At 40.8% G+C, this 21,725-nt stretch overlaps 1 protein-coding gene across 1 annotated transcript in view; it reads left to right on the forward strand.

Annotated features, from left to right (window-relative positions):
* The window catches only part of cac (calcium voltage-gated channel subunit cacophony), a 2,326,612-nt gene that overhangs the window by 1,695,161 nt on the left and 609,726 nt on the right, over positions 1 to 21,725 (forward strand). The window contains exon 36 of the mRNA XM_080268748.1: positions 20,611 to 20,727. Coding sequence (XP_080124874.1) covers positions 20,611 to 20,727 — 117 coding nt within the window. The remainder of the gene's footprint in view (positions 1 to 20,610; positions 20,728 to 21,725) is intronic.

Raw genomic sequence — 21,725 nt, forward strand, 5'->3', positions numbered from 1 at the left:
AAACCCTTCTCATCGGCGTGCGTACCAGTTTATAAACAAAGTTGCTTCTCCTTATTATCTACCGAGTCAGCGACAGCGATCACTTTCCACAGTCACGAGACGTGGCTCTGGCAACAGTGTGAGAAGCATGCACTTTGCCGAGGATTAATGGAGGAAGATAGTGATTCTGAGTGTGATTTCGAATGATTTATGAGGGAGGTTTGATTTCGAAGGATTTATGAGGGAGGTTGAGGAGGAGCAACAGCCATTACCCGCTAGTGACGCCAGCAGCCATCCTCCAGGGACCCAGTAGGACTAACTACAGCCTTGTATACCACCTTCCATTCCCATCAAGCCCACCAACACTATCCTAAAAGGTTAGTTATCTTTCATAGCACAGTACCATTTATTATTATTACAGTAGTACCAATATATGTATAGGTATATGGTAGGTATTTAGTGTGACTTTTCCGAGGGTTGCTGACATAATTCATTTTTCCCCATAAGCTCTATTCTTAGTCCAACACGTTTTTGGTCCAACACGTGACCCATGCATGACAATATTACCGTGCTGGACGCGAGGGTACTGTATATATATTTATACAGTACCCTTGCGTCCAACACGCGTTAGTCCAGCACGATTCGGGTCCAGCATGGAGAGCAATTAATTAGTATTATTTAATACGATTTAATTACTGCAACACGAATGTGTTAGCATAACACGCACAGAGCTCCGAGAAGTGGGCGAAATCCGCAGAGTTCACTCTAGCACGATCACCCCCGGTCCAACACGGTCATACTGGACATTCCCATGATGATGATAGCCAATGAAAAACTTCTGATCAAGTAGCCTTCCCCGCCCGCAATCGTGACGTGATGATGATGCCGCCCAATTAAAAATGCTTCTGGTGTCACGTGATGTTTTGTTTACATTTCTCCTGCCACAGCACCACTCAGTCGCATAATTGCATTGGAAGGTGCTTTTTTCTTGCTGCATTTTCTGTCCTTGTTACTGCATTTTACCCTGCTCACGATGCCTAGGAAGCCTTCTGAGAACCCCAAGAAGCGTCGGCACCTCCCTCAGGCCACCAAGCTAGAAAGCATCGAGAGGAAGAAGAAAGGGGAGAGGAAAGTTGACATTGCCAAGGCCTACGACATGAATGAAGCCAACGTGATCATAATAAAAAACTTAAGACAAGATCCTGGCAGCCGAAGGCTATCACACGGCACTTCATACCAGGTTTGCCGAGGATACAATGGTAAATCGGAATGGTAACATGGTAAAATTGCCGATGATACCACTGGCATTTGGAATTCATCTGGATGGATTCCTGCCGAGCATACGACGGGGAAAACAGTGTGACTAAAACCCAGGCGACTGGACAGAGAATGTATCGTACTACAGCATTGAACATTTAGCCTGACACTGAATACATATTAATATTTTAGAATAAATATCAATCGTTTTGAAACCCTTCTCATCGGCGTGCGTACCAGTTTATAAACAAAGTTGCTTCTCCTTATTCTCTACCAAGTCAGCGACAGCAATCACTTTCCACAGTCACGAGACAGGGCTCTGGCAACAGTGTGAGAAGCATGCACTTTGCCGAGGATTACAGCGGTAGGACAGGCAGAAGCAGGACCTTCCATGGTTGTTGACGAAGATAGTGATTCTGAGTGTGATTTCGAAGGATTTATGAGGGAGGTTTGATTTCGAAGGATTTATAAGGGAGGTTGAGGAGGAGCAACAGCCATTACCCGCTAGTGACGCCAGCAGCCATCCTCCGGGGACCCAGTAGGACTAACTACAGCCTTGGATACCACCTTCCATTCCCAGCAAGCCCACCAACACTATCCTAAAAGGTTAGTTATCATTCATAGCACAGTACCATTTATTATAATTACAATAGTACCAATATATGTATAGGTATATGGTAGGTATTTAGGGTGACTTTTCCGAGGGTTGCTGACATAATTCATTTTTCCCCATAAGCTCTGTTGTTAGTCCAACATGTTTTTGGTCCAACACGTGACCCATGCATGACAATATTACCGTGCTGGACGCGAGGGTACTGTATATATATATATATATATATATATATATATATATATATATATATATATATATATATATTTATATATATATATAGTAATCCCTCTAATATCCGAAAGTCCAATATCCGAACATCCCCACTAACCAGACATAATTGTCCTGGGATCCAATATTCCCAAAATGGGCCAAAAACCGCAAAAAATTAGATAAAAATCTGACTTTTTTCCCATCCGTAATTTGAAATTGCCACCTGGCACTGAACAGCTGTTACACCATGGTCCCTTCACCCCTTCCTTCCTCCCTCCTCCCCCCTCCCCTGTCAGGGTTGCCATTTGGTATTTTTCATTACCAAGTGTGGGCCAATTTGGTAATGAAAAATTCGTTTGGTAATGAATCAGAATAATGCATTACCAAATGGATTTTTCACAAGTATGAGGATACACAGGATGGAGATGGTGGATTGTTTGCTCTCTCTGATTAATCTGCTACCCTACATAGCCTGAAAATAATCAACATGGTGTTAATTATAAGGAGAGTGTTTTACATGTATTTCCACTTGTATATATAATTAGTGAAGAATAAATGCTAGCTTTACGAATTTGGTAATGAAAAGTTAAATTTGGTAATGAAAGTTGAGGAGATTGGTAATGTGGCCGTTGCGATCTGGCAACTCTGTTACCCCGCCATCATCAAGAGTCACAGCCTAACTCCGATCGAGAGCAGATGCTCATAGCAGTGCAAGCCACAGGTGTTTGTTTTTTGTAAATAAACAGTGAATAAACTGCAATACCTCACCACTAGAACACACGGGAATTTACAGTGTTGTGCGGTGTTAAGAAATTAGAATTTAGAGTGCAGAGGATTAACTGTGGACTGCAAACTGGTGGTTCAACCCAGTCCAGGAGCCAGGGACTTGTAAGTGCCCAGAATGTTTAATCTTGTATAAACTCACCTCTAAAACCTCATTTTATGGTTCTTTTGCATTTATTTCAGTCTTTTATGTCCCTTATTGGTGTGATTTGGGTCTTAAATAGGTGCAATGCATGTCCAGAGGGAGTTGTATAGGTGTTTTTCTGAGTTAGGGTCCATAAGTACAAGTCCAGGAGGCTGGGGCCAAATATCCGGACAGGACCACTATCCGGACATGCCTTTGGCTCTATTACATCGGATATTGGAGGCATTACTGTATATATGTATATATATATACATACACTTTGGTCCCAATTAACGCACCTATATGATGGATGTGCGAGCGCGCGCTATTTGATATCGCACTAATTGATACACATATCTTGTGGGGAAAAATTCATTTGGTGGATGAGTGACTCCAACTTTAGGGGTTAAACTTTTAAACACTGATAATTACCAAAGTACTAAATAATAGTATACATACATACATGCACATGTGTACACATGCCCTCGATGAGCTGGTCTAAACCGGTTTGCACCCCCCTCTCTCTCTCTCTCGTAAATAATACGAAGTATTACGTGCCCAAATCTCACTAAAATCATACTAGAGTGCCTGAAAGTGTTATTTAATATTATACTGTGAATTACTGTGATAAAATAGAAGTGATTTAGTGATATTTTTGCAATAATCGAAGAAGCCATATGCTAAGTGCATTGGCAAGCGAACGTTTTGCGGTTGCAAACTGTGTAGCTATGCTATGAAATGACTTTTGACATTATATCAATAAGCTTTATAAAAGTAAGTGGTAATAAAAGTCATTCATGGTTTGATAAAGTTTGTCATGATTTTCTTCACATCATTACTATTTCGCTAAAGTCTAAGGTAAACACTGGAATATCGTAACAAAATCACAGGAGACTGGCTAGAAGTGTTTTATTTTTATTATTGTTGGTGGATGAGTGACTCCAGCTTTAGGGGTTGAACTTTTAAACACTACAATTACACTAGTACAAAATACACATAATGGTATACGTACATAAACGCACATGTGTACACACACCCTTGATGAGCTGGTCTAAACTGGTTTGCGGCCCCCCCCCTTTCTCTCTTGTATATAATACGAAGTAATACGCACCCAAATTGCACTAAAATCATACAAGAGTGGCTGAAAGTGTTAATTTATATTGTACTGTAAATTACTGTGATAAAATTCAAGTGATTTAGCTTATTTTTTCGATAATCAAAGAAGTCATGATGCTAATCACATTAGTTAGCGATCATTTTTGTGGCTGCAAACTGTGCAGCAGTGCTATGAAATGACTCATGACATTATATCAATAAGTTTTACAAAAGTGGTAATAAAAAAGTCATTCATGAAGTTTTATAAAGTTTGTAATGATTTTCTTCTTATTGCTACTGTTTCGCTAAAGTCTAGCATAAACACTGGAATATCGTAATAAAACCATACAAGACTGGCTAAAAGTGTTTTTATATTTATTTATTATTAATATTGTAATTATTGTGATGAGGTAACGTTGCAGTAACCCTAGTTTGTACGGAAAAAAATTTTGTGGTTTGGTGGAAATTTCCATCTCGTCAGATGATCAAGACACACCTTGTATTCTCTCAAATCGTTCTTCGAGCCTGGAGTACATATGGACATGCAGTTTGTTGCAAATGACAGTAGAAAGATTGAAGTTTGTCTGACAAAAATATTAGCTCTTGAGATCAAGGATAAGTGGGATAAAACCCAAGTTGAAAACACGCCATTTTTTTCCTATTTCTCGCACTGAGCACATTTCAGTAGGCTGTCGTCATGGCTGCTGCAGCGAAAGGGTTAACGTGTCTGCAGCAGCCAAAATTAGGCTGATCTGCATTATGGAGAGCTCTCCTGGTGTTGCTGGCATCAGTGTAACCTCCTCTTGTCTCACCTCCTGTAATGCATCCTTGACAGATGCTGCAGTAATCACATCTTCTGCTGTGGTGGCTTCACCAGCATTTTTAATCTGAGATGTTGTGGAAGAGGCAGCTCGCTCTATTTGGGAATCGCACTATTTGATCACGCGCTAATTGAGACCTAGGTGTGTGTATATATATATATATATATATATATATATATATACAGTAAAACCTCTACAATTCGGCATAATACATGTGCAAGCCTTGCCAAGTTGGCCTATTTGCCGAGTTGTAGGGATGAACTTTAAGTTCCCCCCCAACACACACACAAAAAAAAAAGGAAAAAATGGAAAAAATTAAACATTTTTACAATAAGCAGTAAAAGCTGCCTTACCATGATTCCACGTAGTTGGAGGGTGTATTGCAGGCATGGAGGAGTACTTTTGGTAGTTTTTGGAGGTGTTAGGAGGGCTCAAGATCACTTTTGGGCACATCTTTACTGTACTGTACTTGACACTGTACACTGTAAAGCACAATTAACACTATAAAGGCCATACTTGTACTATACTGGGGAACTAAAGACTAAACACCTAAACATTACTGTACAGAACTTATTCACTAAACACTGGGGTAGCATTGAGAGACGCCATGGTTAGCTTCTGCAGGTACAATCCACTTAAAAGTGTGTAACACTTAGTCACAAGCAGAGCGAGTGAGGAGAGAATGCAACATGGGCGGCGGACGAAGGCAAACTAGCCCACGTGGCGTACAACAGGCTTTGTTTGCATCCCCATGCACACGTGATGCCGGGTTACTCTTGCTGAATGTCGGTACAACTCGGCATCTTACTGAGTTGGGCGGATTTTTGCCAACTCTCTTCCTCTCACGTATGCATTTTTGAGAATGTTTGAATTTTGATTTTTTAAATGAATATTTTGGAGCCTTCCCGAGTTGTAGAAGTTTCTGACTTGAAGGATGCTGAATTGTAGAGGTTTTACTGTACATATATATATATATATATATATATATATATATATATATGTGGTAGATGGGGGTGCTCACCATCCACTCACTGGATATAGTGCTGCTCACAGATGTCTGCCCTTTCCTCTCCTCCCTCCTTTCCTTCCTTTCTCCTCTGTCATTCTTTACTTCATTCTTTTCTCATCCTTCTGCCTGTGCGTGACTTTGCACTCCCTCTTTTGTATTTCTTTCCTTCCTTCCTTCCTTTCTGTTCCTTTTGCCTATGGGTGACAAGCAAGGAGAGTGGAAAGGTTACAAGAGGATAAGAAAAGGCAGAATATAAGAGAGAAGTGGAAGAACAATTGGGCAAACATGAATTGGAGCAGATGGGGGACGTGGAAGGTGTGTACAGGATATTCACAGAAGAAATATGTGCAGCATGTGATGTGGTGTGTGGGATGAATAGAAGACAGAGGGGGGTGCAAGGAACAGCGTGGTGGAATGAAGAGGTGAGACAGGCTGTGGCACAAAAGAAGAAAGCATACAATGAATGGAAGGGAAATAGGGGCGTGAAAGAAGTTGAGAGGCGGAAGAGAGAGTTATATGTAGAAAGAAAGAGAGAGGTAAAAAGATTAGTAAGAGAGTAAGAAGAGAGTGGATGAGGAATTTGGAAGGAATTTGAGTGTAAAGTGGAGGGACTGTAAGAAAATGTTCTGGAAAGAGGTGAAGAGAGTAGGACAGGGTGGAAGTGAAGTTAGCAGGGGAGTGAAAGATGAAAATGGTAGATTACTAGTGGAGAAGGGAGAAAAAGTGAGCAGATGGAGAGAACACTTTAAGGATTTGTTGAACATACAGGATGGAAGTGATGCGAGTATAAGTGGCTGGGGAATGGCTGGGAGAAGGAGGAAGGTGAGAAGACAGGAAGAAATCAGTGGGATAGAAGTTGTGGAAGCAATGAAAAAAGTTAAATTGGGGAAAGCCCCAGGAATTGATGGAGTGTGTGGTGAAATGTTGAAGCATGGGGGAGAGATAGTAGTAGAATGGATGTGGAAGATGTGCAGATTGGCCTGAGAGGAAGGTAGAGTTCTGGAGGATTGGAAGTCAGGTATAATTATTCCCTTGTACAAAGGAAAAGGGGAAAAAGAAGTTTGTGGTAATCATAGGGGCATTTGTCTTCTTAGTATAATAAGAAAAGTGTATGGTAGGATACTTACTGACAGAGTTAGGGAAATAACAGAGGAATTAGTTGGGGAAGAACAGGGAGGCTTTAGGAAGGGAAGAGGTTTTGTAGATCAGATATTCCTTTTTAGATCTGTAGTGGAAAAGTTTCTAGAGAAGGGAAAGAAGTTGTATGCGGCTTTCATGGATTTGGAGAAAGCATATGACAGGGTGGATAGACAAGGATTGTGGAAAGTATTAAGAATATATGGAGTAGATGGGAAGTTGTTGAATGCTGTGAAGAGTATGTATGATGGTGCTAAGGCTGCAGTGCGTGTGGATGGTGAACTGAGTGACTTTTTCTCTTTGAAGGTTGGGTTGAAACAGGGATGAGTCATGTCTTCATAGTTGTTCAATCTGTACATGGATGGGGTAATAAAAGAGGTACAAGGTAGGGCAGTGGATGTTGGAGTGGCCCTGGTGAGAGAGGATAGTGTTTGGAAACTCCATGTACTGTTGTTTGCAGGTGATACTGTGTTGTTGAGTGAAGACGAAGGGGAGCTTCAAGGCTTGGTGGATGAGTTTGGGAAAGTGTGTAAGAAATGGAATCTAAAAATGAATATAGGGAAGAGTAAAGTAATGGTCTTTGAGAGAGGTGAAGCCAGTGAATGTACAGCGATGTTGGATGGTGAGGAATTGGAATATGTGAGTACGTTTAAGTACTTGGGTAGTGTGATGAGTAAGGATGGAGGTTTGGAGGGTGAAGTGCTTGAAAGGGTACAGCAGGGAAGAAAGGTTGCTGGTTCCTTGAAAGCAGTGATAAGAAACAGGGAAGTGAGCATGGAAGTGAAAAAGTTACTACATGACTGTATTGTGATACCAACTCTAACGTATGGAAGCGAAGCTTAGACATTGTTAGAAGGACACAAGTCAAGAGTGAGAGCAGTGGAAATGAGTTATTTAAGAGGAGCCTGTGGAGTCACATGGAGAGACAGGCTGACAAATGAGGATATAAAGGAGCATTGTGGTGTGGATGTGGATGTGATAGGAAGCATTAGGAGGAATACACTGAGGTGGTTTGGCCATGTGGAAAGGATGGAGGGTGAAAGACTGACGAGGAGAGTGTATGTGAGTGAGGTGGAGGGTGTGAGAGGGAGGGGGAGGCCAAGGATGAGATGGAGGGATGGGGTGGAGAGGTATATGAGAGAGGGGGGTGTGAGTTGAGAGCAGGGCAGTGAAATGGCAGGGGACTGGGTGACGTGGAGGCAATTTGTTTGTGGCCACCCCAGATGGGATTGAGGCATCAGGCAATAGATAGATAGATAGAAAGATGTATATATATATATATATATATATATATATACACACAGAGTGGAGTCTCTTTTATCTGAAAATCATGGGACTTTCAAAGTTTCGTATAATCGATTTTTTTTGGATAAAGGATACTGTAATAATGTGTATGATACAAGGAATAGTGTTGTACTCACCCATTACCCATTTCTGGCGATGTTTAGCCCACCACCACCACCAGTCGAGCAGGACAGTACTCCCAAGGTGGATGGAAAGCTGATGATAGGGAGAGCTGGAGCTCCCTTTTCATCAGCCCTCGGGACTGGGTCCCGACCATCCCTCTTCGCTGAACTTTTTCAATGTCTCAGTAACACAGAGATTAGGTCAGCATGCTGTCCAATACAAGTTTCTCTAACTATCAACACCAAACTACTTGCACAGTACACACTACATTTCCTTTTCTAAAATTAAAAATATCATGACAGCACTACATGTGGCCTCGGAGTCCCTGGGGGGAGGGGGACCATAAATGCCCCCACCTTCCGCCCCTCTCCAGGTGACGACTCGTGCTGCCTGGAACCACTGTCTGACTCTCTTCTTCATTTCTACAACATTTGTGGCCTTTCCTCTAACTTTCACTCTGTTGAGTACCACCTCTCCTCTTAACCTCACCTTCTTTTTCTAACTGAGACTTTGCAGTCTGAGGCAACAGACAGCAGATGCTTTTCTGTGTCCTCCAACTTTCTCTATACTCATTTCAAAGCCAAAGGTGGCTGTTGTGTATATATACGCAACGACTTTTCCTGCTCTCGTGTTCCTGAACTTGATTCTTCTGAATTCTCTACACTCTGGCTCTGGCTTTCCAGTCCTTTTCTTACTAATTATATCTGCGCTGTTTACTTATCTCCTAATTCTACTGGCTATAAAAAATTCTTTGACTATCTTACTTCTACGATGGAACACATTCTATCCATTTCTACTTTCTCTGAAATCTCCATTCTAGGAGATTTCAATGTTCACCACCACCTCTGGCTCTCCTCTCCTTTAACTGATCCACCTGGTGAACTAGTCTACACCTTTTCTATCCCTAATGACCTAGAGGAGCTTGTACAGCACCCTAACCGTATCCCTGACCGCCTTGCAGAGAGCTCCAACATACTTGACCTCTTCCTTACAACTAATCCTTCTGCTTACACTGTTAATCTTTTCTCTCCATTGGGCTCCTCCGATCACAACCTTATCACTTTAACCTGTCCTATCGCTCCAGTACGGCCTGCGGACCCTCCAAAATAAGTTGTCTTTGGCACTTTGGAGTTGCGGATTGGGAGGCCCTCAGGCAGTGCTTCTTTGATTTTCCCCGGAATGATTATTGCTTCCATGGCAGGGAGCCATCTGGGTATGCCTTGCGCATTACGGAGAATATTCTCTCGGGCATGGAAGCATACATTCTTTTCTCATATCCTCTGAATAATGCAAGAAAGGCTTGGTTTAATCACGCTTCTCCTAATGCGGTCTGTAACAAGGAGAGAACCCATAAAAGGTACCAGAGCCAACCTACCCCTGAATCACATCTTTTATACATTTCTGCCCGGAATCGTGCTAAGTCTGTTCTTCGCGCTGGTAAAAATAATTTCATCTGTGCTAAATGCTCTTAACTCTCCAACTTGAATTCTTCCTGCTCCTTCTGGCACCTTGCCAAAAATCTTTCTTACAACTTTACCTCATCATCCTTCCCTCCTCTTTTCTACTCTGATGGCTCTGTAGCTATTTCATCTACTGATAAAGCAGATCTCTTTGCTCAGACTTTCTCCTCCAATTCCACTTTAGATGATTCTGGTGCTGTGCCTCCATCACTTCCCCCCTCTGACTTCCTTATTGCTGACATTAAAATTTCTTCAGCTGATGTATTTTCTGCCATCACAGGTCCCTCCTGTTGTTCTCAAGATTTGTGGTTCTGTGCTTACACCCTGCCTAGGCAAACTCTTTCACCTTTGCCTATCAACTTGTACCTTTCCTTCTTGCTGGAAGTTTGCTCTCATTCAGCCAGTCCCAAAGAAGGGTGACCATTCCCAACCCTCTTACTATCGTCCAATTGCTTTAACATCCTGTATCTCAAAAATTTTTTAGTCAGTTCTTAATAGAAAAATTTTAAAGCATCTTTCCTATCACAACCTTCTTTCTGATCATCAGTATGGGTTCCGTCAGTGACACTCCATTGGCGATCTTCTTACCTACATTTCAGACTCCTGGTCATCCTACTTTCGGGACTTTGGCTAAAGCTTTGCCATCGCACTTGACATCTCAAAGGCTTTCGATCAAGTCTGGCATAAATCTTTAATTTCCAAACTGCCCTCTTACGGTTTCTATCCTTCTATCTATGCCTTCATCTCTCGCTTTTTTTCTGGTTGTTTTATAGCCGCTGTTGTAGACGACTATCGTTCTTTTCCTAGATCTATCAACAGTGGTGTTCCCCAGGGCGCTGTCCTATCAGCAACTCTCTTCCTTTTATTCATCAATGACCTTTTAAGCTGTACATCTAACCCTATCCACTCGTTCACTGATGACTTCACCCTTCACCTTTCCATTTGGTTCCCGCGACGTCCATCTCAGCAGTTACTTCAACAAACAAGGGATGAGGCTATGGCACACCTGATGTCTGACTTGGCTCGTATCCCTGACGGGGGTAAAAATAATCTGGTTGTTTTTAACTCCTCCATGGCCGAAGGCCTGGAATTTTCTGTGCACCCCAGGCCGACACTGGGGCCATTTTTTGAAGTTTCGAAAATTGATTTTTTTTTCTTTCCATTTTGAAGAGAAAGTTCAGATGCACCTAACAGTGCAAATCCCAGCTTCCTAGACACATTTTGTGGCTTGCAATGAAGCGCGGAAGTTGCCAAAATATCGGCAACTGATATCACTGCCCAGGGGACTGCTGCATCGCAACTGGGCAGGTGTTATTTTTTTTTTTTTTACCTCCCAAAACAATGCGAATGGTGCAAAAATGTTGTGCATATATGAGATATGATGATATCAATTGATTTCAGTACATAGTCTGTTAGGAATGGCTGGAAAAATAATGTTATGGATACATTTTCACCTTTTTGATATGAAGTAAGTTTATGGTAGTTTCGAGTTATTTTTTACGTTATCGTTGTGCCCATGCTTGGAAAAGGGAGCGAAAGAGTTGAATTTTCAGTCCTAAATGAGAAAACTGCACGTCCTCCAAGGCTAGACTCTGCCACGGGAGAATAAAGTGGAGGGTCAGTCCGATTAGCAATATGGAAGTTAAGTCACAACTTCCAGCTCCCACACCACGAGAATGGCTAAAAATAGAATCGTAATGCAGTTTCAGAACTAAGAATAAGTCTAATTATTACGAATACAGATACAAAGCAGAAATAAGTACGTTTACAGACGGGGGAAAACGTATTTTTTCCGTCATAACATGTTTATCTTTATCATTTTATGTTCAACTTTATCATTTTACATTGTTATTTTTGTAATATATATTGCTGTCTCATAAACAGGGTGGTTGTTTGTGTTTTGCAAGGGAGGAAAAAGATTGTATTTTCTGTCTGGGTCGAGATAATGGGTGTAACTATGTGTGTTTAGGCATGGTCACGAGCGAAAAAATCGTACATCCACTCGTCACGACAGCAGGTGGTGAACTGACAGATGATACGTGAGAGGGTGAAGTCAAGGTCAGTCTCATGTCCCAGATTTTTGTTCACTTCCCGAAAGTTTTCACAGTTCCTTACAAGTTGCATTGCATCAAATGATCCAAACCATTACAGCAAACCTGAGCAAATAGGTAAAGATACCAAGACAAAAATGTATTTTCTCTTATTATCATGTCTTTTTTGTATGTGCCTGTATTACTTCATAATCATAAACAGGTGGTTGTGTGTGTTTTGCAAGAGAGGACAAAGATGTTATGTTCTGCCTGGGTCTACATAATTGGTGTAGTTGTGCTTGTTTAGGCATGGCCAGGAGTAAAATAATTGAAAATCCACTCATCACAGCAGCAGGCTTTCAACTGCTTGATGAGGTGTATGGGAGTGTAGTGTAGGTCAGTATGAAGACGTTCAGAATGTTCATTCACTTCCCAAAAATTTTTGCAGTTTTTTACAGGCCGCACTCAAACAACGCCGGTGGCCATTGATCAGGAGGGGTTAATGCATCAAAGACTCAGTTTTTACACCTATCAACCTGACAAAATCTTCCACAGGAATACCCACTAATGTTTAATAATATTCAGCTTAATCCTGCATCATCCTTGAACATGCTTGGGGTTTCATTTACTCGAGACTTATCTTGGAAAGATCATATTACATCTTTTGTAAAATCTGCGTCCTAGAGATTGGGTGTGCTAAGCCGACTCCATTCCTTCTTTACCCCTGCACAGTTGTTGACTCTGTACAGGGGTTTTATCTGCCCCTGTGTGGAGTACAACTTTCATGTGTGGGGTGGCTTCCCACATACAGCTCTTCTCAATAGGGTGGAGTCAAAGACTTTTCGTCTCATCAACTCTCCTCCTCTTACTGACTCCCTTCAACCTCTGTCTCTTCATCGCACTGTTGCATCTTTATCTCTTTTCTATCGCAACTACAGTGGTCACTGCTCCTCTGAACTGTCTGCTTGCATTCGTCCACCTCTACAACGAGCGCATAGCACCTGTCTAGCAGCAAACTCTCATCCCTTCTCTGTCCAACTTTCTAATGCAAGAGTTAACCGTTACTCCCAGTCCTTCATTTATGCAACAGGTCAGCTCTGGAACTTTCTCCCTCTGTCTGTATTTCCTGCATCCTATGATCTCCAGTCATTCAAACGCAGTGTATCCAAACATCTTGAATGATCGGATCTTGAATTTGGCTCTCTCTTGTATTTTGTTTTTCTCCTGAAAGGAACAATAATTGCAGGCTCGCAGCCTTTTATTCCTTCTTCTTCACATTAAAAAAAAAAAAAAAAAAGCACCCCAAAAGCCACTCAACCATCACCAAAACACTTGCTACCCTGTAGTAACTACATATGTAACTGCACTTTTGAAACTGTAATAGAAACTGTCAACTTAAATAAATCTTCACTAAAATAAACTTAAATAAATCTTCACCAAAATAATTAAGTAATTCACTGGTGCAACCAGCGCTCGCTCTAGTGACTAGTGGAGCAGTCATAAACTAATGCTAGTGGCGCGAAACAAGCCTGCCATGTTTGAATTTTCGGATAGATTTTAGGTTTTTGCGGTTAATCGAAATGAGAATGTTTCAGTAAAACTTATGGTTAATGACATATTACTATATATATATATAATATATATACATATACATATACAGTAAACCCTCGATATAATGAACCCCGGTATTGCGAATTTGCGATATAATGAACGGCCAAATGGCGATCGAACTTTTCCCTGGATTTTACAAACAAAGTTTGCTAAATGAGGGTGGATGTTGAGGACACAGCCCATGGTGACAACAGAATCCCTTCCTGGCACTGTAAGTGTACTTCAACAGCATCCCTTTGTGGCACAGTAAGCGTACTGTTACAGTACTACATTATACTGTATCCTTATTATTATGTAGAACTTCATACAGTGTTGTATTTGCATGTACAGCTTCATAAACCACCAAATTCTCCATGTAAAACTTCATAGAGTTAGTTTAGGTTATGTCTGAGCACATAGGACCGAACGACTCCCCTTATATACCGAACTGAGTTCAATAATCCCTCAGCAATACTGACCCCTTGTATATAGCGAATTTTTGGATATAATGACCCACCCCTCCCCCTAATTAGTTTGTTATATTGAGGGTTTACTGTATATGTATATATATATATATATACATATATCATCATCATCATCAGCCGTTTGAGTATCCATTGCAGGACCGGCCTATCCCGACCGAAGTCGGGACGATACAGCCAATGTATCTCTACCAAGTGGCTTCAGCTGTCTGGTAGAGATTGTATGTAGGGTGAGAAGTGCTTGTAAGTGTAATTGTAGTGTTGGAGTGGCTTTGGATGTGTGTGTAGTCTGTGAACCAAGTGTAATCAGCCCGCGCAAGCCGACTGGGTGCAAGCATACTATATAGTAAGCGACACTGGTTCAACCACAGCACCCCTTGTGTCCGCCAATGCAGTACGTGGCTGGATGAACACTCCCAAAGTTTATTACCCTGGCGGGGTGCGAACCCTGGTTCACCCTTGTACGAAACGCACACTCTACCACTGTACCAGAGAGGCTCCACATATATATATATATATATATATATATATATATATATATATATGTACAGTAGTCCCTCAGTTATTATCTGATGTATTAGAGCCAAAGGCATGTCTGGGTAGTGGCAATGTCTGGATAATGAACAATATCCCCCTACTATTCCCATACCCTACCTATACCCAACCTACAGCCTATACCTGACGTATTTGCACAGTACCTCTTCTTTCTTTAGCAGTGTTTTCCGGTCATTCAGGCATATTTAGACATCAAATCATGCATAGGAATATCCAAAGTAATGCTAAACATCAAGAAAACCATGCAAAAAAAAAAAATTGAAAACCAAAAACACCCTACCTGTACACAACTGGATGTTCAGTACCCCACCTCATTTTCACAGTTTTCAGGTCAGTCTGCTATATTTAGACATCAGAACACACATAGGAATATCTAAAGTAATACTAAACACCAAGAAAACCATTAGAAAAAAAAACGCTGAAAACCATAAAACACCCTACCTACTGTATACAGTACTTTATGTACAGTACCCCTCCTAATTTTGGCACTGTTTTCAGGTCAATCTGCCATATTTACGTGTTGCTACAGAGTCCTGTGGCTTCCAGAAACTGATATGTGATTGTGTTTTTAATTTTGGCCAGCACCTGTTTTATGACCTCCATGCACATTTCTTCGCCCCTTCAACCACAGGGCTGAGGAAATTTTGACCAGGCATAGCCCAGTCTGTTGCAAGGCAGTATATGTGGTTCCACTCTGGGTGTTACCTGAGGTTAGACTGTGCCACTATGTCACAGCCCTTAAGGCTGTGGCATTTGATGTGGTACTTTGCACTCAGTTTTAAACTCCTGCTACCCTCAGTGCTGGGTCTGTCTCATTTACCAGCAGCTTGAAATCTGATTCTTGTGTTGAATTTGGGGTCATCTTCCCTGATTATAGCCAGAGTGGCAGCTTACGTTCCTCAGCCCTAATTTTACCACTAAGCTGTCAGCAATGCTGTCTGCTCTCTGACGAATCGTTACCCACGAGACCATTAGTTTTACTATTTCGATTATTTCAGAGCTGTCTTGTCTACCCTTGAGCATTTAAACTCTCCCCACCCTCCGGGTTGGGAGATTTTCGAAAAGATCCTCCTCCTGGGTAGTCATGGCAAGAGGGTATTGTTTTGCTGGGTGCCAGCTCATGTTAGACTGCTAGGGAACAGGAAAGTGCAGATGATGTATCAATGGCAGTGACTACCTATGTTACCTCTAGCAACTCCATACTAGTGAGATTACTTCCTTATGATTAAGGCTGCTTTTTGGGCTTCCTGGCAGAATGTTTGGGATATACTTCTTGTTCCCCCAAAGCTCTGGGAGGTTGCAGCAGTAGTTTGTCTACAACCATCCTCCACCATGCCTCATCATTGGAACATTGTTGTGACCTGCACAAGGATGGGTCATACAGACCTGATGTAATACCATCTCATTGAGGGAAGACCTCTTCCTTATTGTGATGACTGTCTGATCCTCCTTACTGTCTCACACCCCTGGTTTGAGTGTCCCACTCCAAGGGATCCTTGCCATCAATAACCCCTAAGTTTATGTTAGGAGATAGATGTTAACACCTTTCCTCAGTCCTTGGAGGGGAAGTGTGTATGATGGAAGGAACCACCAGCTTATTTGCTGAGGAAACAAACTTCCTCGATCAGGTATGGTTGTTTTGTGTTTAATTTTAAAGTGTGGCACTGGTATGTGAATTGTTTGTTCATTTTCTTACCCTTAACTTGTATTTTGCTCATCGGCAGAGACCATTGATGCAGTGCTGCCGGGGTACTGTTTTGTAATCATTTGATCAAAAGATATCTTATGAGGCCTATTCAGAAAGTATCTGACCTTAGGCTCTAAAAAAAAAAAAAAAGTAAATAGCTAACCTGTTGAGCTAGGACACTAATCCCTCTCAAAGTAGGCCCCTTCTGACATAACACATAGCCCAGAATTCTCTCCACTGCCTGAAACATTTTTCAAAGTCGGTTTTTGGTATATCCTGAAGGTGATTCGTTCATTCGTCATGAACATTGCTCAAGACATGTTAGAGTGTGTAAATCGCAATCCAGACTTTCTGAAGACTTATCACTGGAGATGAGACTTCAGTGTATGGGTATGACCTAGAAATCAAAGTAGTCATCCCAGTGGAAGCATGCAGTCCCAGAAAAAGCACGGCAGGTCTGCAGCAAGGTGAAATGCTTGTTGACAATATTTTTTTATTACTGTGGCATGCATCACGAATATGCACTAGAAGGTCAGACTGTCAACAGACATTACTACCTCGACGTTATCTGTCATCTTCGTGACGCAGTTTGGGGGAAGAGACCAGGTCTTCGGAAAGTGACAATGCCTCTGCCCATTCTTTTCAACTGATTCAGGAACTTTCGGCCAAGCACAACATCCCACAGGTCCGGCAGGCTCCCTACTCACCAGACATGGTTCCGTGTGAGTTTTGGTTATTCCCCAAACTTAAAACTCCACTGAAGGGTTCCCAATTTGAGACGAGGGAAGAAGTCATGGCAAATGCGACAAAACACTTACAGGAATACCAAAACAACTTTGAAAAATGTTTCAAGTGGAAAAAATGCGGGAGCTATGTGTGTCAAGTCAGAAGGGACCTACTTTGAGAGGGATTAGTGTCCTAGCTCAACAGGTTAGCTATTTATTTTTTTGGAGCCTAAGGTTGGGTACTTTCTGAACAGACCTTGTACTTTGAGCAGTAGAGGGGTCAGTGAAGAACTCTGAGGTACCCATTCTGTAGATCTATCTATTGCCAGACGCCTCAATCCCGTTTGGGGTGGCCACAAACAAATCGCCTCCAAGTCATCCTGTCCCCCGCCGTTTTACTGTAGATACAGGGAGTTTAACATTTGACTGCTGTTTGGCTTTGACTCCACACATACAGGTTCTATAAGTGTCCCATACCCAGACTGTGCATCAGCTGGGGGGCAGGGTGGAGTCCCTATTTCATACCTCTAAGGAGGCTCACAGAAAAACTGGGTGTATTTGTATCAGATCACTGAGGGGTTGAAACTGGCATGTAGGTGTAAGATGATCCATTATTCAAAATGGTCTGACACAGGACTTTTTATGAAAAAAAAAAAAAAAAAAAAAGCCCAAGGCTGAGTCTAAAGCAGCACTTAAGTTATTACCATGTGGTACCTCTCCATTTCCTTCACCTTAACCTTTCCAGTCCTCTTTGTTGGTATCAAGTATTTTTATCTTTTCAAGTTTATCTAAGTTATTTTTTTGAAGAACACAGTCTTGCATATATTTCTTGGATTCTTTCTGTGGGTGGCTGCTGATATTGACTGTATATTGAAAAAAGGGCATATTTACAAGTCAGAATTCCCTCTGTTTGGTAAGGAATGAATTAGAGTCACTCAGTCTCCTTCACCTGCCTGAGAAGTTTTGTATTTTTTCCTCACACATCCTGCAATGAGCCCTTTTTGTGTGATCTCCTTGAAAGAGTAGTTACAGTTAGTGCCACCTGTAATCAGTACATGGGTTGGCTTTTCTTTGCATTTTGCCGAAGATGAAGCCTTCTGGAAATGGTTTCTCTGTCATTTCTGTAATTTTGAAATCAGTTCCCCCTATTGCCTCACTTTCTTAAGGTCTGAGATCCGAGATATGTTCCCAAACACTTGTTGTGCCAGGATGATGTTTGTACGAGAGAAAGAAACTATGTTAACTCAGAGAGGGTGAGAGAGAGAGAGAGAGAAGCAAAAACTACGGTAACTCGTAGAATGAGAAAGAAAAACAAAAACTATGGTAACTCAGGGAGAGAGAGAGAGAGAGAGAGAGAGAGTATTGCTTTCTGTTACTGACTCCAATTGAATACGAAGAGTAGGAACAGGGGGATTAGTGACTTAGCAGAACATTTTATTTGCCCTGAATTTGTAACATAACCCTGTTTCCCCTTCCTGAAAACTGTGTGATGGCTGCACAACATCCGCACTGAGAAGGAGAATTAAGTCTGAAATTAACATTAGGTAAACCTTTATTTATAGAGCATTACTGATTATGAATGTGTGAACATGAATGTGAAAGAGGAATTCAAATTGTAGAGAGAAGTATTGTGAAGTATTTTAAACCTGCTGTATACAGATGATGCTTTATTGCTTGTTGACAGTGAAAAGGAGCGTTGTAGACTGGTGCAGAGTTTTGTGAATGTCTATGAGTATTGTGTTTTGAAAATAACTACAGAGAAGAGTAAAATGATACTTGTTGAGAAAGAAGGTAACAGTGTGATGTGCTGGTGAATTGAGAGAAACTGGAATGGATTAGGGACTTTAAGTACCTCGGTGCAGTAACAGAATAAAGAGAGGTAAATACTCGTAGCATATGAAGTGGAAAGTACAGGGGTACAGGGAAGGTAGGTAGCTGGTGCTTTGAAGGTCTTGATCCTGAACAGATGTGAGTGTTGAGGTTGCAAGAGGACTGCATAAGTTGAATGCACAGAGTGGATGGAGCACAAAATAAGTTAGTAAGGAAGTTTGTTGACAGTAGTGTGCTTAGATGGTATGCTCATATGGAGAAAATGGATGTAAACATGGTAGTGAAAAGAGTATGTGTGAGGGAGTTTGAAGATGGAAGATTTGGTAGGTCAAGAAGAAGGTAGATGGAAATTGTTATGAGTGTGTAAGAAAGCAAGATATCGAAATTGATAAAGTCTAGGGAACTGTTAAGGGTTAGAGGTCGCTGGTTGGATTATGTACAGAAAAGCACATGACAAGAGTTTGGCATCTCATTTCAAGTTGATAGTCAACAGATTGATTCTGGCAGGCAATGTGAAGTCCATCTGTAAAGAAAAAAGGAATATGCAGGTGGTTAGGCCTGTGATGTAAAGCCATGAGTCATTGAATGTCTTGTGCATATCACTGGGCATGCTGTTGAAGTTCTTCCTTTGTCATAATTTGTCTTTACTTGTTGTCAGGATCCTACCTCACCTTATCATTAGAAGGAAAAAGAAGTCAGGATGATGAAGAATTATAAAGATCAGTTTTACTGAGTGAATTTAACTATGCCGTACTATTTGAAAATAATTATCCAAGTGTAAATTAAGGCAACCTGTGCTGTTTTATATTGACTTTTTTTTTTTTTTTAATAGCAACATCTCTTTTGTTCTACACCCAGTTTTCTAATTATTAACATTTTCTCAATCCTAGCGAAGTATGTGTGGAAAAGCAGTAAGTTTTATTTTATTTATTTTTATTTTTATTTTTTAACAACTGCATAGCCTGATTGGAAGTGCTGTATAATGTGGTTGGAATTACCAGCGTGCCAGATTCTTATTCTTTTTCATTGTTGCTATTCTTTCCCATTGCTGCACGTAGAAATTACCTTTAAATATTGTCTAAGCAATAAGAAAATAACATCTGCAATAATGATCTGTGGTTACGTTATCATTCAGCGAATATTTGAAAGCTTGTTTATAAAGTTTGTAATGTATCACTTAAATTATCTGCTTTCTTGCATTTTCAAATTGCTTATGTACAACTGTGACCTGCAGTGCTTGTTATTTTGTATTCCAGATGTACTGTTTATGCTTAAACTGTAACTGATAAATTATGCGCATAGAGTTCCTAGGCATAGACAGAATTCATGCATCAGCTCCATTCATGTAGAAGCATAAGGCCGGCCAAACTTGTTCAGTGTTTATTAATTACAAAGTATATGTGCGCACAAGCTTTTTGGTTGCCTGTGTAAGCCATATTCATTTGAGTAATGAGACCATGTAGGCCAGGTATATAAAGTAATAAAATGATTATTCACCCAGGTGTGAAATACTGTCCTACATTCACTCTTAAGTAATAAGACTATATTAAAATTACTCACTTGACATTATGAAACTTAAAGCAATAAGATTACAGTTAATTTATTTAGGCCCTGAAAATCTTATATATCTGAAGATTTGGAATAAATCAATATATGTTATAGGGATTGATAATCAAATACTTTATTTTACGGTGCTCATTATCAAAATGTAGTAAATTTTTTCTTTTTTTCCCAGCGACATGGTTTATTTAGTTCAATTCTTCTTCTCCATACCATGCCACACATTGTCTCAGTTTTATGCCATGCTACCCCACAGGAAAACTTCATCAACGTGGGCTTCCTGCGGTTATTTCGTGCTGCTCGCCTCATCAAGCTCCTGCGCCAGGGTTATACAATAAGAATATTATTATGGACATTCGTACAGTCTTTCAAGGTAAGTGCATGCATGTGTGTGTGTGTGTGTGTGTGTGTGTGTTCTTACCTAATTGTTCTTACCTAATTGTATCTTTACAGGAATGAGTCAAGCTCGTACTGTCCCGTGTCTTAAACCATATTTATCGTACATATCCTTAAATTTGTGAATTGTTTTGGCACACACTATTTCATTCGGTAGTGCATTCCATTGGTCAATTGCTCTGTTTGGGAAACTGAATTTCCTTATGTCTTTATCACCTCTCTTCTTATGCAGTTTTTTGCAGTGTACTCTTGCTGATGCTTCTCCATATGTTAAGTAATCATTTATGTCTATTTTCTCCTTTCCTGATACGCACTTATATAGCATTATCATGTCACCTCTTTTCCTTCTCTCCTGTAGTGTTGGTTGATTCAGTTTATTTAGTCTTTCTTCGTAGCTTAAGTCCCTTAAGCTTGGTATCCATCTTGTAGCGGCCCTTTGAACTTTTTCAATCTTGTTTATATGCTTTTTGAGATGAGGACTCCAGACTACTGATGCATATTCCAGGGTTGGTCTAATGAATGATGTTATTATCCTTCTTAGCATGTCTTCATTTATGTATGTGAATGCTATTCTCATATTTGCAAGCAGTGTATACATGTTCCGTACCTTCTCGCTGATGTGGTCAGCCAGAGATAGTCTGTTATTGATAATCACACCTAGGTCTTTCTCTCTTTCTGATGTGTATAGGGTTTTATTTCCTAACTTATAATCCCAATCAGGTCTTTTTCCACTTTTACCAAACTTTATTACATGACACTTGTCCACATTGAATTCCATTTGCCATGTACTACTCCATTCATGAAGTTTATTTAATTCTTCTTGTAGCTCTTTACAAGAGTCTGTGTTAGTAATTCTCCTTTGTATTTTTGCATCATCTGCAAACATATTCAGATAGCTCTCATTTCCAGTGTTACTGTTTATATCATTTATATACACTAAAAACATGATTGGTGCCAGCACTGAACCCTGTGGTA

The sequence above is a fragment of the Coenobita brevimanus genome, chromosome 29 (assembly GCF_032717465.1).
Source record: "Coenobita brevimanus isolate Jiangsu-jjx chromosome 29, ASM3271746v2, whole genome shotgun sequence".
NCBI lineage: Eukaryota > Metazoa > Arthropoda > Malacostraca > Decapoda > Coenobitidae > Coenobita > Coenobita brevimanus.